The sequence below is a fragment of the Coturnix japonica genome, chromosome 3 (assembly GCF_001577835.2).
Source record: "Coturnix japonica isolate 7356 chromosome 3, Coturnix japonica 2.1, whole genome shotgun sequence".
NCBI lineage: Eukaryota > Metazoa > Chordata > Aves > Galliformes > Phasianidae > Coturnix > Coturnix japonica.
In genome coordinates this window covers 58,919,176-58,935,839 of record NC_029518.1, presented here as the reverse complement: position 1 = coordinate 58,935,839, position 16,664 = coordinate 58,919,176, and the positions used below count along the sequence as shown (strand labels likewise).

Below are 16,664 nucleotides of genomic sequence, written 5' to 3'. Positions count from 1 at the left end.
TAACTGATGTCTTTTGCCTATCGTATACTTTCTCACATTTTTCCTTTTTTCCCCCCTTCTCTTTTTTGTGGCATGTAATATGAGATGCAGGAGATGTTTGTCATTCCAAAATGTGAGCAGCAAGGTTATAGCAATGATTCATTTGGACAACTCAAGTTGGCTATCTCAGTGTATGAAATTTCTCATCCACGGATTTTGCAGCCTAACTGATTTTTGCAGCCTAACATCCTTCAGCCTAGCAGAGCTCCCTGTCTTGGTGAAATAATGTAATCCTTGCCTGAAAGCTGTTCATGAACTGTTCCTGAGTTAAATTCATGTGGGTTAGGAGTCAAAGCTTTAGAACAGCTTAGAATAAGTACAGACATCTCCCTTGGTTTGAAACATTAAGCTAGCAAAAGGTATTATCTCACTTTCAATTAATTTATCCTTTATTTCAAGATGTGTTTCAAGATTACATCCCTTTTCTGAGTGATGGGCCAGGACACATACCTATTTTGCAGTGATGGGAAGGCACGACAGATTTGGGTTCTCACAGCAAAGCCAAGCATCTGCCCCAGATGGGGAGCATAGCTCATTGCTAGGAGCTGCAGTGAGACCACTCATGAACACGGGAGCTCCTCTGTCATAATCTCTTTGGTACATGTCTGCAAACACAAATGTGGGTGTCATTGGATTAGTCATTATTTTTGATTTGCACTTATTTTTAGTAGAGTCTATGTGGACCCTATATGGGATTCAGGGTGGAATGGTGTTGGGGTTGGTAAGGCAAAGGAGGAAGAGAGTGAATTCATGCTTGCTCCTAGGGATGCAACTGCTGTGTCAGTCTCCTGAAGACATTCCTATCAATTTCTTGACCATGTGTAGTAGGGTAGCACCAATAGTGTTGTTCCAGTCTGGATGCAAGCAGAAAATGTGGAGATACTTAGAAGAGCTGAAGCCCAAATGGAATTCAATTTGGCAAGTCGTAAAATAAATGCTTTTGTAAATGCATCAACAGCAAAAAAGAGAATTAGGAAGACTCTCCATTCTTAATTAGATGGCAGGGAGATTAGAACTAGATGATCTTTAAGGTGCCTTCTAACTAAAGCCATTCTATGTTTCTATGACCTCATCACTCTATATTGCTACCTGAAAAGAGGGAGGTTTAGGTTAGTTTAGTTTTCTCAGATAACAAGTTTTAAGATACAAAAAAATCAGCCTCAGGTTGGACTAGAAGAAGTTTAGACTGGACATTAGGAAGAATTACTTCATGGAGAGTGCTGTTAGGCATTGGAAGAGGTTACCCAGGGAAGTGATGGGGTCACTGTCTCTGGAGATATGCAGATGTATGCAGATGTGGAGATGTATGAATGTGGTGCATAGGGACATTGTTTAGTGATGGGTCTCACAGACATGTAGAATGGTTGAGGTTGTAAAGGGTTGTAAGAAGTATTTCCTTGTGTTCAGGTGTAATTTCCTGTATTTGAACTTGTGTCCATTATATGCTGTTACTGAGAACCACTGAAAAGAGTTTGGCTCCATCCTCTTATAGGGTATTTTTATAGCCTATGTTAACATTTCTTTTTGGCCTTCTCCACATCTTTGGCCTGGTTTGAGAATACATTATTTTGAACAGTGTATCCAGAAGCTGAAGATACTCTCTTGTTCACATCCAAATTTTACTTCTTCTCTCTGCAGGGAAATAAAATTGGGTTTCACAGAGATATCTCCATCTGAATTTCCTGTAGGTGTGACAGGCAGCATTCTTAAATTAAAGACATTTGTATGTCATTCCTGTGGGCTCTGCTTATATCTTGAATTTGACTTTTATTTCTGTGGGAGAAAAAGAGCTCCTTATAGATTCTCAAAATGTGTTATCCAAAAAGCTACAACAGAAGTTAATTAAGCATAAAGTGGAATGGCAACCTCAGTTGATTACATGAAAATGATCTCTAATGGTTTCTCTCCATAGTTTATTAACAGATTGCTTGTTGGATAAAAGAGCAGTTCTACATCTTGACCACTTGACCAAACTTGCCAGAGTACTTAGGCTTCTCCATAGCATGTGTAGGTATACAATGCCAGCTCTACAGTTCCTCAGTCAGAGATACAAAGTTGTAGAGTCCAATCTCTTCTCTGGAACTAGTGATAGTATCTATTTCACTGAGATGACTGCTATTGTATTCCTGAGCTTCAACAGTCCTACTCGAACTGCTAACTTGAAGACTGAGGGCCTGGTTCCATGACATGAAGTTTTTTAGGTCAGAACTGTCATTTCAAGATGTTTGGGATAACTGCAGTTTGTTCTTACAATGTCTGAGCTTTATGAACACCTTGTGGAATTTTTAAGCCAGAAGTATGTGTTTCGGTTACCCTTAGCACATGAGAGGACGGTGTCTTCTAATGTTTTTTCAACCAATATAGTCCACACAAGAAATATTCTTTCAGCTTCTTACCTCTCCAAAACTTCCCAGCACCCATCAGTGAGGCTTACCTGAGGAGGCAGAACAAGACCAGTGCGAGCTAAGCAAGCCTAGCAAACACTGATAGCATATACCAGTGCTAAACCAGCACTCCTGTTTACATTTGGCCAAATTCATGACTGCCACACAATCTGGAGTTTCTGTATCTTGGCAAAATTTGAATATTTGTTTTGTATATTCAAAGATTGTCCTAACCATGGTACAAGTAGAGACAACCTTTGAATATACCTCAGTACACTCTTTGAACTGAACAACAGCACTGTCGAGAAATGCCCTGTAGGCTAATTCTTGGGAATAATGAGGAAGAGAAGGTCTCTGCAATTTTATCCTATTTTATCTTATTCCTGTGATCATGTTTAATCTTTTACACAATATGCAAATGCACTTCTGCTTTTTTAAATATTTCCCAGGTAATGTAGCATTTTATGTGATTGTTATCCTAATCCATTAAAAAAAAAAAAAAAGTAAAATTAGGAATCTAGATTATTTATGTAGTTTCAAGACTTGATAAGGTGCTTGAATTGCTAAATTCTAGATTTCTTGTACTACCCAGGAGTCAGAACTAGAAGTAAACACGATAGCTGTGAAATATTTAAAATCAATTTGCAGCAGTTTAAAGTAAAGCCCAGGTGGCAAAAATAAAATTTACTGGATCTGAACTATAAAACAACCTTTATGAGCTTCTGTACTTGTCCACTTTTGTCATCAACAAATTGGCAGGCCACCAGGGCAGACCACATGCATGCGGGTGGCAGTTTTGGATTCCAGGATGGAAATAGAGTTAGACTTTTTCTCCCTAATCAGCACTGAGTGCAAGTTAATCCTGTGGGCCTTCAAAGCAAATTGATTTAAATGAGCCTGAAGGTGTAACACTAACTGCCCATGGTACTGGCTATGCATTACTAATTGCTACTGATGGTAATGATAATTACATGTGGCTACTGCTTAGAAGACTGTCCTAACCAAAAAAGACTATTTTTTTTTTTTTTTTTTTTCCTTTATCTCACTGATGCAGGCTGGCCCTTTCAATGCATACTGAACATTTAACTTTTCCTTTTTCAAGACAAATGATAAGTCCAATAAGTCCAAGTTTCTCTTCTACAAGGCATTATGATACATCACAGCTATGCAAAATTGCAAAATATTTTTTTTCTTTCTGTTTTTAAAACTTCATTACTAGTGGAGATACACTGAGGAGCTTGGAACCGTTGGAGTGATATTTTTGAAGATGAAGTTAGTAATAGAGCTGCTGTTCATCCCACCTCCCATGAAAGGCCTATCACTTTTTTTTTTCTTTTCATATATAGTAGGGAATTGTAAATTAATTCTTCTCTGTCTCCATGGGTTTGGAATAGAAACGATGCCTTCACAGTTCAACGAAGTGGAAAGTCTTTCATCATTAGAAAATCAGCCAAAGAATTGGATGGCAAAGGCCTCATACATTACAAAACAGTTGTTTGCAATTAAGGCTGGGAGTAAGATGTGCAGGAGTGTGTCATGCTTCTTTTTGTTTATTTAATCAACCTGAGGCATAATATTAGATGATTTGAATTGGCATTGTTTCCTTGCCATATCCTATGATTTGCTATGCTTATTTGTACAGTGTATGTAATGTATCAAAGGATGGTAATCTGCTCAAAGTATAGGCATTTCATATATTGCTTGAATCTCGATCAATAACCAGGACATTTTCACAGAAGCATTAACCTTCTAAAGCACTGACCACTGCTGGTGGTGGAAGATTATTTTAAAAATCGCTAGAGGGAATCAGCTAAGCACAAAGCCATCAACAAGATGAAATGCTGCATGCCAGAGTCTCTCTGCAATCAGTAGCAAAGACTGTGCCTCTCTGTGACAACCTCTGCTGATGTTTCTTTTCTGTCTCACCAGACTTACATTTCAGTGAGAGCTGTGAATCACTGAGTGCTTTGATGTAGCTGATGCAAAGGTGAACAGAAACGAAGCTGAAAAGAAAGAAAGCAGAGTATAAGCTAAAAAGAGTCAGGTTGCTTGGTCCACATCATCTCCTCAAGTCACACCACTGCCTGTTGTAATGGGGATCTCAGAACAGCAGGTAACCTTATATACCATATGCTGAGCAAGGTGCAGCAGATGGATGATGGTGTTCTAGTCTTTTCTGTGCTTTTCTTGCACTTGTCAATTCAAGCCCTGGGAAAAAGGCTGGTATCCAGATTGAAAACACACGGATGTTCTCTAAGGGCATGATTCTTCCATTAGTGCACTATTGCAGAAAGAAGTGCTATTTCTTTCTTTATAAATGTAAATCAAGATAGTGATATTTAGTAGTTCTGAACATTAATTTATTTTGTCTGTCGTAAGCTTGTCAGACAGTAAATCAGGCTTCAAAGAGCAGATTAGCCAGAGCTGATCAGTTGGTAGAAGTGTGCTATGAAATATTGCACACACAGCATCTTCACAGAGAAGCTTGTAAACAGAAGAGAAATCTACTCTTAGATAGTGACTATAGTTAGCCGCAGCACATCTCTTTTTCAGTAACATGCATAAGTCTAAAGTAACGATATTGAGTCCTTATGGCAATCTGAGACTCATTAGATCCATGCTGCCAAGGTTTTTAAAACATTTTTTCTCCTCTGTGAAGTAAATCTTACATGGCAGTTTCTAAATGGTGACACTGAAATAGAAGATTTACAACACTTCAACCTGGTAGGCAGGTAATTCCTTTGTAAGAAAGTCCCTAAGTAAGAAATGGGAGGGTCAGAGTAGGGGTTAGGGAAAGGTCCTTCCCCAGGGGGTAGACAGCATGGAACAGACTCCCTCAGGCAGTAGTCCTTATCTTTGCTAATTAGAGGACTCTCAGTTTTTGGAACATGGACTTCCAAGAGGAGTTAGTTCAATAGCAATTCCCCAGCTTGGGCTTGACTACTGATCAGACTGACTTCTTTGTGATTCTGGGCTTGCACATTTTCTATAGTCTGTGTGACAGTGATGTCCAAAGAACATTAATGGTGAAGGTAGACCCTGGGCTACTCTCATGGAATATCTTGCTGTAAACCTTGTCTCCCTTGTATTCTTAGTCATCAGGAAAAGAAGAATGCCATTATATACCAAATACATTTTCATCTTGCTTTTTCTGCTTTCCTTAAGAAAACACAGCATAATGGGTTAATGTTAAATGAATCACTGATCTCCAAATGTCAGTCCTCCCACTATCTATATACTGATTTCTGAAAATACAATTTTAAATTTATCTTTCATTTTCTTTTATGCTGCAAATTGTTGTTCTATAGAGTTTAAATAGCAGCTGGGACAATCTGATAAAAATGCACAGAAATATTAGAAGTTTTAATCCAAACATTTATCAGAACTACGAAGCCTGCAATTTTACAGTACAGAAAATACAAATGGTGCAATGTATTTAGAGAACTTGAATGACATATGTTAACAGCTGCAGCTTCATATAACTGTGCATCACTGCAATCATACACTCAAGCTCTGAGCATTCTTCTCAGACTGAACACTTGTGATCTGTTTGAATAGAAATGATTCACCCAGGATTTTGGAAGAAAAGCAAAGAGGCTGAAGTGAGTTACTCACAAATTGTTCCTGAAGAGGCAAATAATATAAGGTCAAAACTTTTCAAACCAGTTATGAATACTGCAGCAAAACCCCCATTAACCTACAAGCATGCTTTGGGTGGTGCGCTGGATTGGTGTATGAAGAACTGAGTCTCAAATTTTCTTTTTGCCAGGGAATGTCAAAAAGACTCAAGGACGTTGCACTGAAGTCTCAGTGAAAGTTAACCAGCATCCTACACTTTTAGGCTTCTTAACACATTCCAGTGCCTCTGATTTCTCTTTCTTCCCCTACTATTCCTGACTATTTCTCTGTGCTTTATTTTTTGCACCAGATCTGCCAAGGATATCGCCTACATTTCTTCTTGTATCTCCAAGATTGCAAATGAGAAGCTGGAGATCAATCCAGCTGACTCTCATGAGTAATCTTTACCTTTTAAACCAGTTGCTGTGATTTTTTAAATTTTATTTTATTTTTATTTTTATTTTTTTTTCCAAGACAATACAGGGAAATGTTCACTTCAGATGTATATGTTAAGGCCTGAAATACCTTTGGCCTAACTTATCCCTTTCATTGAAAATATGTCTCAACCCTTTTTTGGAGCTTGTAGACAAGACTACCTTAAGCCAATAAGTATCACAAAAGCCATCTGGTACCTGACTGGTCAACTGAAGATTGTGCAAATTTTAAAATAGGTAAAGTCTTCTCTTTGAGTGCTATTAGGTGAGTTAAATGCCTCAGTCTCTACGTATGGATGTGGGCATGATAAACGGCTGTTGTGCAGGAAATCAGTGTGTAGTACTGTAGCTTCTCAGGAAAATTCCACATATGCTCTACTGTGTTGTGTTGGCAAGACTCTGAATTAGCATGAAGAAAGGGCACGTTGCTCACTGTGCTAGCACATACGATTAAAAAAACAGCAAGACAAGTAGCAATCTCTCACTAGAGATTTAAAAATCACTTATTTAGAAAACTGATGCTTCCAAATCGCTGAGCCAGTTAAACAGCCCACAGGGAAAACTTGATCTTATTATAATCTGTATTACTAACTACTCTGCTATTGTAGCTCAGAATTTGCAGATATTCTGGATACCTTCCATAACCCATATCCCTATCAATCTGTAGAGGCCAGTTTTCTTTTTCTCTTTTTTCCTTCTTAATTTAAAATGTATTTTCCAAATATTCCTACTGTTTTTCATATTAATCCTTAAGGGTCATACAATGTATAAAGCACTAAAACACTCACTTTCTGTACTAATTTCTTGTCACTTACTGACAAGAATAGAAACACAAGCTGAGCTACCTGTTTATGCAAATGCTAACAACAGTGTGGTTATTTCTGAGCAGAAGCATGTGTTATCAGATAAAAGCAGAGGTATCAAAACAGTTATACAGTTTTCCCTGACTTCTGAAACATTACTGGCTTCCTATGATGAAATCTCTGTAGCTCTTCTAATCTACTTTTTCTGTCTGTTGTTTTGGTTTTAATGGCTGCTCTGCTTTTCTGATATACTTGGTTACAGTAATCTTTTAGAGTCGTTCTTTAGCCTCATGGGTTATTGAAATTGAATTAATTATTGCAAAGTGCTGTAACAGAACAGCAGTGATGTTCTTTGAGCTGTATATAACACCATATCCCCATATGGTTGAGTTTTTTAATAAACTCATCTTCACCTCATATACCAGTTATCACAGCTGTTCAGAAACCAAGTTTCCACACGCAGCTCTTGCACAAACATGAACATGGTTTGTCCAGTTTAAGTAACTGCACTGATATACATCAAAGAAAGGTGAATAACGGTTGTGCATATAGGTAATTTTAATCCATTCCATTTTTAAATACCACAATAAATTTAATTTTCACAATAAATTAAATAGCCATATTCAGTTTACAAAATAGAATTACTTAGTGTGAAACCAGTATTTACAAACATTGTACACTATGTACATGATGTTTGTCTTTGTCAACACTCAATCATAGAAGAAAAAGTTGTTTGACTTTTTTTTTGACACATGATTGACATGCTACAAGTGACACTATGGTCCATACAATAAAACAATAGTGCAAACTCACCACAGGAACTCCAAACCAATGTAGTTTAATGAGATATTAATTTCAAATAATAAGAAAATAGTACTATCCACTCTCATTGTAAAAATTCAGCATGGTATTTAAAGTGTCAGTATTCCTTCAGCAATACACATACCAAATATAGCCTGAATATTATGCTTTCTTACAGCTTCACAGACTTTTGACATGAATTTGTATGACATAAACTAAAATTCTGCTTAGATCAATAAGTATGTCACATAAACACTTCAAGCAAGAGGAACACTGACCCTTTTAATGGTGTTGGACTTTATTTCCCTAAGTACCTCTTTGTCCTTTATTAGTATAGCTTAGAAGATGCAACTATGCTGACGGTAAATTAATGTTAGTTACTATTCTGTAGAAAAAATTGATCCCACTGTATATTTGGTCACACACTGCATATGTACACGTATGCATGAAAAACATTACTTTGATACTATGTCAAAAGTGCATATTTTAGTAGAGACATTACTGCATGTCTCAGATGCATCTGAAAATGTTGCATGAAGTTTAGGTCAGGGCCAGTTAAATGTCCTCCCAGTGATCTGGTAAAATTTTTGATTAAAAGGATGAAAGAACTTGCGCAATTTGGTAATGACAGAGGTGTCCACCTCTGGATGAATGCGTCCCTTGCTACCTGCCAGGCACTTATTAAAGACAATGTTAAATCGCAAGCAATAAAACCCTCTGGTGGCATTGAAGTATAAATTGTACTGACTTATCCTCGGAGGAAGATTTAGGAACTTCTCGACCATCTGGAGTTCCGGCAGTGGTTCTGTGATGAGCCGGTCTCCATCTACGATATGAAACTGCTCAATTGGGAAATATTTTAACCATCTTTCCAGGTGTTTTGTGTAGATGCTGGTTCTCACTGCCTTATACTTAGTGTTCACTTCACAGGTATTAGGATCAATAGCCAGCTTTTCAAATTTGTAGTAAGTTTTGTTCTTTCTTTCCTTGCCTTCCAGCACCTGAGTGTAATCAGAAATAGCTCTTGTGGTGGGTTCCCTGACAATGATCAATAATTTGATAGACGAGTTCATTTTGTAAATCCTTTCGGGTACTTCCTCAGTGATAAAATATGCAGGGCTTTTCTCAATTGTTATTTGATGAGGGTAAGAAAAAGGCATTTTTTTCCGGTACCACTCAATCCCCTTGGCATAGTTCTCATCATTGTCAAAGAAATGAATCTCTTGAGAAGCTTTGACCACTGCAGGGTGAAGATTCAGCATCTCTAACAGTGCACGTGTGCCTCCTTTCCTCACTCCAATGATGATGGCCTTGGGAAGCTGCTGAACCAGATTGTGCAGTCGTATTTGCTCCTTTGTGGCATTGCCCTTACGGAACTCATGGAGTAGCCCTCGCTTGAACTGCAGAGCTCGCAGCGGGATTTCATCCTGGCTGCGGGGTCCAAATCGACCATCGATGGGGCAGAGGGGCTGCAGTCTGCAATCAATGGAAAAGATATTTGTAAACAGAGGGCAGCTCTTAAGGTAAGATCACAGTGCTCACAGAAACCTTTTGCAATGTGGTGTCTTTCAACTTGTATTTTATTCTGTCGGAGATTAGTAATTAGTGTAAACAGTTTGTTAATTTATTCTGTTATTTCACTGTGTTCTGGTTGAGTCCCTGCTTCTTCTACTGTTCTGCTCAAAGGAATGCTTATTACTGTTCTTTGAGCTTCTTGAACCTTACCTCGCTTCTCACATTACTGATTGGTTTGAGATTGCTTCAGCAGCTTTTAAAGCATTCTAAGACGAGTTTTATTTGGCCATTTTGATCTGAAAATCTAGTTCATCTAAGTCCTATTTTTCCAAAAATTGATCTATTCTAGCCTGAGTTATTTCCTGTTACTTCCCATTGTGTTGTTGACTTAAGTAACTGTTGATCCAGGGTTATCTCTTTTAGTGAAAAGGAGCAAAGGGGATCAAAAATATCTTTCAAGGCATCACCCCTCAATATTTTCAATCCTGTATGTAGTATACCCAGTATTATTCCTGGGACATAATCAGAAAGACCAGGATTCTGAAACAGACATGATCAGCAGAGGCACAGAAAGAAGACAGGTTTTCAAAAATACATTTATTGAATCATTACAGATAGTGTTTTCTTATCATCACTTGTGCTTCTTCTCACTGAACCTCTCTTTGTGTTTTACTCTATTTTCTCTATTGCTCCTGCATGATGTTTGCATTACTCTTTTGTATTTACCTTCAATTATATCACATATTTTCTACTATTCTAATTCTTCCTTCTCATATATCATGTCAACAAATGTAAGAAGTGATTCACTAAGAGAAGCATTTAAATTTTGCAACAACAAAGCCTTGAATAAGCTGGCACTTTCACTGCCAAACAGTGCTTTGGTCATTAAGCAAGCCAGTGTTACACTGAAGATGAAACAGGTATGTAGAGAGAGTTTCCAAAGTCCAACAGAAAAAAAATGTCAATTAATTTGTAGAGCCATGATCTCAAAAATTTAAGATATGTAAGAACAAAGGTTGCCTAGGCAATTTTAATATGAGCTTGCTGTGCATATATATTACGATACTGTTTTTAAATTACATGACCACATGCTATTATTTTTCACAGGACCCCCTGCCTCAGCCGGTATACCAGATGGGCAGTGCTCATTAATAGCTGTTTAGGTATTCAGTATTTATTCTGTTTCCTCAGTATGTGGCCTTCATTCATTTACTGTATATTATTCAAGCCCTGCTTTCAGGACAGAATCATTTATTTTCTTTTTGGCTCTTCCATCCATCACTGCCTGTTGGAGTCTCTAATTTGACACTGATGCTAGGACAATGAATGGCTGGGACAAAGTAAAAAGGTTAGCTCCCAGCTGACCCAATAACTGTTTCCTTCACTATCTCAATGCTGAGATATACTCTGCCCAGACAGATCTGAAGAAACATTCCAGGTGAGTTTGCTGGGTTCACATGAGCTTTATCTAAGTCCTGCACACTAATGACAAAGTGTTAGGAGAAGTGAGTTCCTGTTGTCATTTCTTTTTTTAAGTTTCCACTCTTTTCTCCTTGTTTTTTGCTGTCTACAAAGTAAGATCCTGATTTGGTCACAAAAACTGTATTATTGCAACGCTGACTCAAACTTGGCAGTAAAAAGAGAACGAAACCAAACCAACCAACACAACAAACAAAATGTCTGAAAACAGTATTTTAACTTGACAGTGGCACAGTTTAGGCTATGGTGGGACTGCTAAGAGTCATTCTGCAGTAAGGAGGTAAAAGTTACTAGCAAAAAACAGAAGCTGCAATCCCTCTCTCTGTTCTGCTGTTCCATCTCCTTCTGTGTATTTGTGATTTGTTTTCAAGCAAAAATGTTCCACAACAGCAGTTCCAGACACATCTCAACTAATTTTATCTCTTTTCCTCAAAAAGATAGCACTGCCTTCAGTATAACACAACAGCTTGTCAAACAGGGTTGTTTCCTTTAAAAGTAAACAAATATTCAAGATATCCTCTAGCCTGAGAGAAAGACTGAATGTTTTTAAAAGTCCTTCCTCAACACTTTACATTCCATTACAATTTCCTATTACTTCTCCTCTCCAAACAATACAAATGTCCTATAAAAGATCATGACTGTCTCAAGACTAATCAGGATGTCACATCTTGGTAGCTGAATCCTAATATGCAGCTGTTTACTACATTAATATTTTTGCTTTTCTGAGTCTTCTTCTTGAGAAAATCCAGTGTAGAGCAGTTCATCTCAGAAATATATATTTCTGACAAGTAGCTAAACAGCTAAAAGACAGCTGGGCAATCTTAACAAGTAGTGATGCTGCATGCAGTTTCTCTGCTGATCCAGAATGGTTGCTAATTTGCTTCCAAAGCAGATGTCACAGTGATAAAATGCTACAAGCCTGGTTCCAGGAGTTCAAAACATCAAAATTGGGTATGGAGACTCCCTGTAATTCCAATGAGAAAGTTAAACATTTTGAAGACACACACAGATTTCCTCAGAATTGTTAAGGACAAACCTTTGTGAAGTAGCTCTGTTCATTTGTGATCTGAAAGACCGGGACCTTCTCTGTAGGGAGGTACTTAGCTTATAAGACTTTATGACTCAGTGAATCAGGTAAGCTATTGTTAATTTCCTAAGGGAACTCAAATAATTCCTGAAACAACCCCTGCAATGAGAAATGCCCAGATCTCTTGTTCAAGTTTAGCTTGGGTTATAGTGTAGCAGAATATTTCTGGTCTGTTCATCTGTCTTATGCTTTCTAAGCATTCTTTCTCTCTTTTTTCATAATGAGTCCAAATAAAGGGTTTCTTTTTGGCAGCATGGTATTTTACACTTTGAGTAATGGAAGAAAATGAAACAGGGTTTTACTTCCAGTGGCAACATTATGTATATGAAAATGGTGGAATTCAGTGCCTCAGGAGGTCAATGAGTCAAATATTGTGGCAAGATAATTTTATGGCCATCAGTAAATTCTGAAGATGTGCAAGCATAGATAATAGCATAAGGTTAATTAGATTTTATGCCTCCCTGTATAAAACATGCCATTTCAGAAACTAATACGGAATTCTGTGTCCATTTCCAGAATCTCTGTAGTCACAGTGAAGTTTCCACCTCTGAAGCATTAGAGATATTTCTACCACCAGGGGAAGAAAACTAAAAATCTTGGGGCCTAATTAGCAATCCATTTAGTCCTAGTTGACAACATGGTCTCTCTCTTCTTCTGAAACTGGGTTATACAACTGAAGAAGGCAGCTATTGACCTGAGATGGAGTACAGTGGATGCCAGATATTGTAGTGTTATAGTTCTGAACTCAACTAATATTTTTCATCATTTAAAAGAAGATCACTAAAGCAACATCAGTGCACAAAAGCTATTTACCAGTTTCTGGAAATCCTGAAGTCTTCATTCATTCTTTCAAAACAGTCTTTTCTACCCTATCTTTGTACAGAGCCTATCAGAGCAATCTTGGACCACTGTGAAGGTGGCAGAAAGAGAATGGACACTGTGAGTAGCACCACTGTCACACTGTCAGTAACCAGTCAAAAATTAACCTGATCAAAAGTACCAAATACTTTTTGATTTCCTCTCCCAGATTTTCTACTGCTTCCCAGGAAATCACTTGCAGAAGCAACCTTTTTATTTGGCACTTTCAACTCCAGAAAATACTGGCTAATCACTTGCAGAAGCAACCTTTTTATTTGGCACTTTCAACTCCAGAAAATACTGGCTAATTAATGTAGCTAAAAAATTTTCAAGCCCTGCAGCAATCTTTCAAATGAAATAGTATTTAAAACTTGACGAGCTACTCTGCAGACTCATACTTAATTTTAACTGCCACTGTAGCACATTAATTGCTTGCTCATAAATTTAGAAGTATGATGTATAAATATATCAAAACTGTTTTGCTGAAAGTAGAGGTCAACACACAGATGTGCAGAGACAAAAAAAATGAGCTACACTAATGATATTTTTACAGGATTTTGTTTTATTTCTTCTCTGAAAATAAGTGACAATGTGCTTAGAATGCAAATAGACAGACAGAAATGCTTTGACAGGGATGACCTGCAACTTTGTTTTCCTATTCCTATTCTACAGAGGGAAGGAAAGAATAATGAAAATCAGTTGTAGAGTGGTTGGTCTTTCTATACATGAATAGAAGCTAAAAAATAAAAAAAGAAATAGATTCCCTAAAGAAAAGCTCATGCAATCTGAGTTCATTTGCAATTAAGAGAGTGGCTAGTGAACAACTTACCTATCCAAGCTCCCAACTCTGGCAACTAGATATAGGAGACTTCCAATAGCAAGGCTGCCTAGCACAAAGAGCTTCTGTCTCAGCAACACCTGCTGTTTGAATAGCATGGCCCTCCATCAATCTTCAGGACTTCTTCAGTCTGCAGAGAGAAGAACACATAAAGCTCTCATCAGTAAGAAATATGCAGTGTAATGTTTAGTAACAGGTCTTCCATCAGTTGCAAATGACTGAGTCACATTGCCAAAAATCTTTTCAAACTATAAAATTAGTAGTTAAAACTTTGTTTACTACTCTTTTTCCCACATGGCAACACCAGGCAGTGTATCTGGGCTAGAGAGAGATAATTCTGAAAGTAATGGTTCTGCTCCATAAATCAGGGATGTCTAAAAGCTACAATGCAGGGTTTGGCTTTGTAGACTTGTAATAACATCAGTCACTGGGCTTGCAGGTCTTGTATCCACAGTGTCTGTGACCTGCTTACCGTGTTTCTTTTATATTATTAGAGAGTAAGCTGAACAGAAATAAGTTTATTTCCTGATCTGTGCCAGAAATCTTCTGGTGGCAGATCTATGAAGTATGCAGCTAGGATGGACACAAGGACATTTTTTTAAGAGTAGTACAAATGTAAATGTGTGATGTGTCTTGTCAGGTCTCTTTGTGTGTCAGTTTAGGTTGTTCTGTGGAGCATTCCTTGAACATTGCATCTGACTGACACCAGCATTGGCTTTTATTTCAAAGCCTGATGCAAATCTGTGCTGAGCATACCCATATTCACCTCCAGATTTCAGCAACAAGGATGGACTTATGTTTCCTTTTATAATACATGCCAGAGACCACTAAATCCATTTGGTTTGCTTGAGAGAGTGAATTTTCTTCATATTACCTCATAGAGTGATATGTTTTGAATTTTTGATGAAAATAATCCTGTTAACACACTGATATTTTGACTGTTGCAGAGCAGTGCTTACACTAAGGACTTTCCAGGTGCTTGTTACAGCAGAGAAAAACCCCAGTATGAAGCTGCAGTCAGCCTCCTTCCTGAAAAAGGATGGATATTCCTTTTATAAATAAAATACATGAATTTTTGAGTTGTGAGGAAGAGTTCAGATGGTGAGCCAGGGTAGATATGCAGCTCACCAGTCTTTCCTTCCCAGCACTGATCTTTCCACATTAGAGTAGCTGACATTATTCCCCACTTAATTTCTATTTTCTCTTCTATCCCTAAGCCCACTATCGTCCCAACACTCTACCATGGTCAGGGCTGCCACCCCCCATCTCAGGCTGTCCAGAGCCCTATTCAACCTGGGTCTGAGCACCTCCAGGGACGGAGCACCACAGCTTCTCTTGGCAGATTGTGCCAGGGTCTCACTACCCTCTGAATAGAGTTTCTTCCTGACAACCAGCCTAAATCTATCCTCTTTTAGTTTAAAGACATTTCCCCTTGTTCAATTACAAGGGGAACAAAAAGTTGATCCCCTTTTTGTTTTTAAGCTCCCTCCATGTACTGCAAGGCTGCAATGAGGTCTCACTGGAGCCTTCTCTTCTCAAAGAGGCCAAAACCCTCCTCATCACAACCTCCCTCCAGGAACTTGTAGAGTGCAATGAGGTCTCTCCTGAGAGAGACCTCATTCTCCAGACTAAACAATCTCAGTTCCTTCAGCCATTCTTCATAAGACTTGTGCTCCAGACCCCTCAACAGCTTTGTTGCCCTTCTCTGGACATGTTCTGGGGCCTTAATGTCTTTCTTGTAGTGAGGGGCCCAAAACTGAACACATTACTCTAGGTGCAGCCTCATCACTGCTGCGTACGGGGGGGATGATTACCTCCCTGCTCCTGCTGGATGTAAAGGTGTGACAGATATGGCTGTCCATTGATAAACAGAGCCTGCAAATGTTTCTTTGCCCTGCCCATGGTGTTAAATTTTTCTCCCAGGAAACTCTCACAAGACTCTGTTGTACAGTTTGAGAACCAGCACAAGCCCAAAAGTGTACAGTCCCAAAAGTCAGTATGCCATCCTGCTTTAGTGCTAGGTGAGATGAATGGTATGGATATGAATCAATCCATAATGGTTGTCACCAGTATGGTAGAATAGTCAGTTTCGAGCACATTTCTTTTACTGCTACGGAGAAAGCCTTTGTAAGTCCACCCCCATCATCTCTACCACGCAGCACTGAAGCCTTGAGTCTGTCTGAATCTGTGACACTCCTGGTGTGCTAGCAGCTATAGTAACTCTTTATATAGGCAGGTCATGGCTGTATACATACAGAACAACTTCCTTTTCACATGTATATATGAAGCTCTACAGTAGGAATTTTTAGGTAAGATCCTTATTACAACAAGAATCATATAAAACAGAATAAAAGGAATTTACAATATAAATATTAAGACAGAGTAAGTATCATACCTTAAAAATAAATAAAGAACAAAGATAGAGAGAGATTAAGTGATTTGTTTAAGGTCACAGAGAAAATCTACAGTACAAGTGGAATTCAATTTGAGATATCTATGTTCCTGTCTAGTGCCCTAACTACGTGATAAAATTCTATCTTTTTTTAGTATTTTTTAAATGAATCTTATAATTTAAGAAAAATGCACATATGCTGTTTCTCTGTGCTGATACACAGCTGCTGTTTATTGTCTTAATTATTTAATTAAAAAAAAGAGGTTGGGAAAGAAATCATAATGACAAAGATACAAAACTTTCATAGTTTTCCAGGTTAAAATCCTTCAGTGCTGCTTTTTCTAAATAATAGTATCTTGTCAGTGTTATTCGTTCTGAACTTTCTTTCTCACAAAACATATACAGACCTCTCTACA

General features: G+C 38.0%; 1 protein-coding gene across 5 annotated transcripts in view; it reads right to left on the bottom strand.

Annotated features, from left to right (window-relative positions):
• Positions 1-5,780: 5,780 nt before the first annotated feature.
• The window catches only part of HS3ST5 (heparan sulfate-glucosamine 3-sulfotransferase 5), a 182,608-nt gene continuing 171,724 nt past the window's right edge, over positions 5,781-16,664 (bottom strand). For all 5 annotated transcript variants that reach the window (XM_015858784.2, XM_015858786.2, XM_015858782.2 and 2 more), the window contains 2 exons: positions 13,848-13,986; positions 5,781-9,555 (listed from right to left, as the gene is read on the bottom strand). In XM_015858784.2, coding sequence (XP_015714270.1) covers positions 8,625-9,555; positions 13,848-13,954 — 1,038 coding nt within the window. In that variant the 5' untranslated portion in view covers positions 13,955-13,986 and the 3' untranslated portion in view covers positions 5,781-8,624. The remainder of the gene's footprint in view (positions 9,556-13,847; positions 13,987-16,664) is intronic.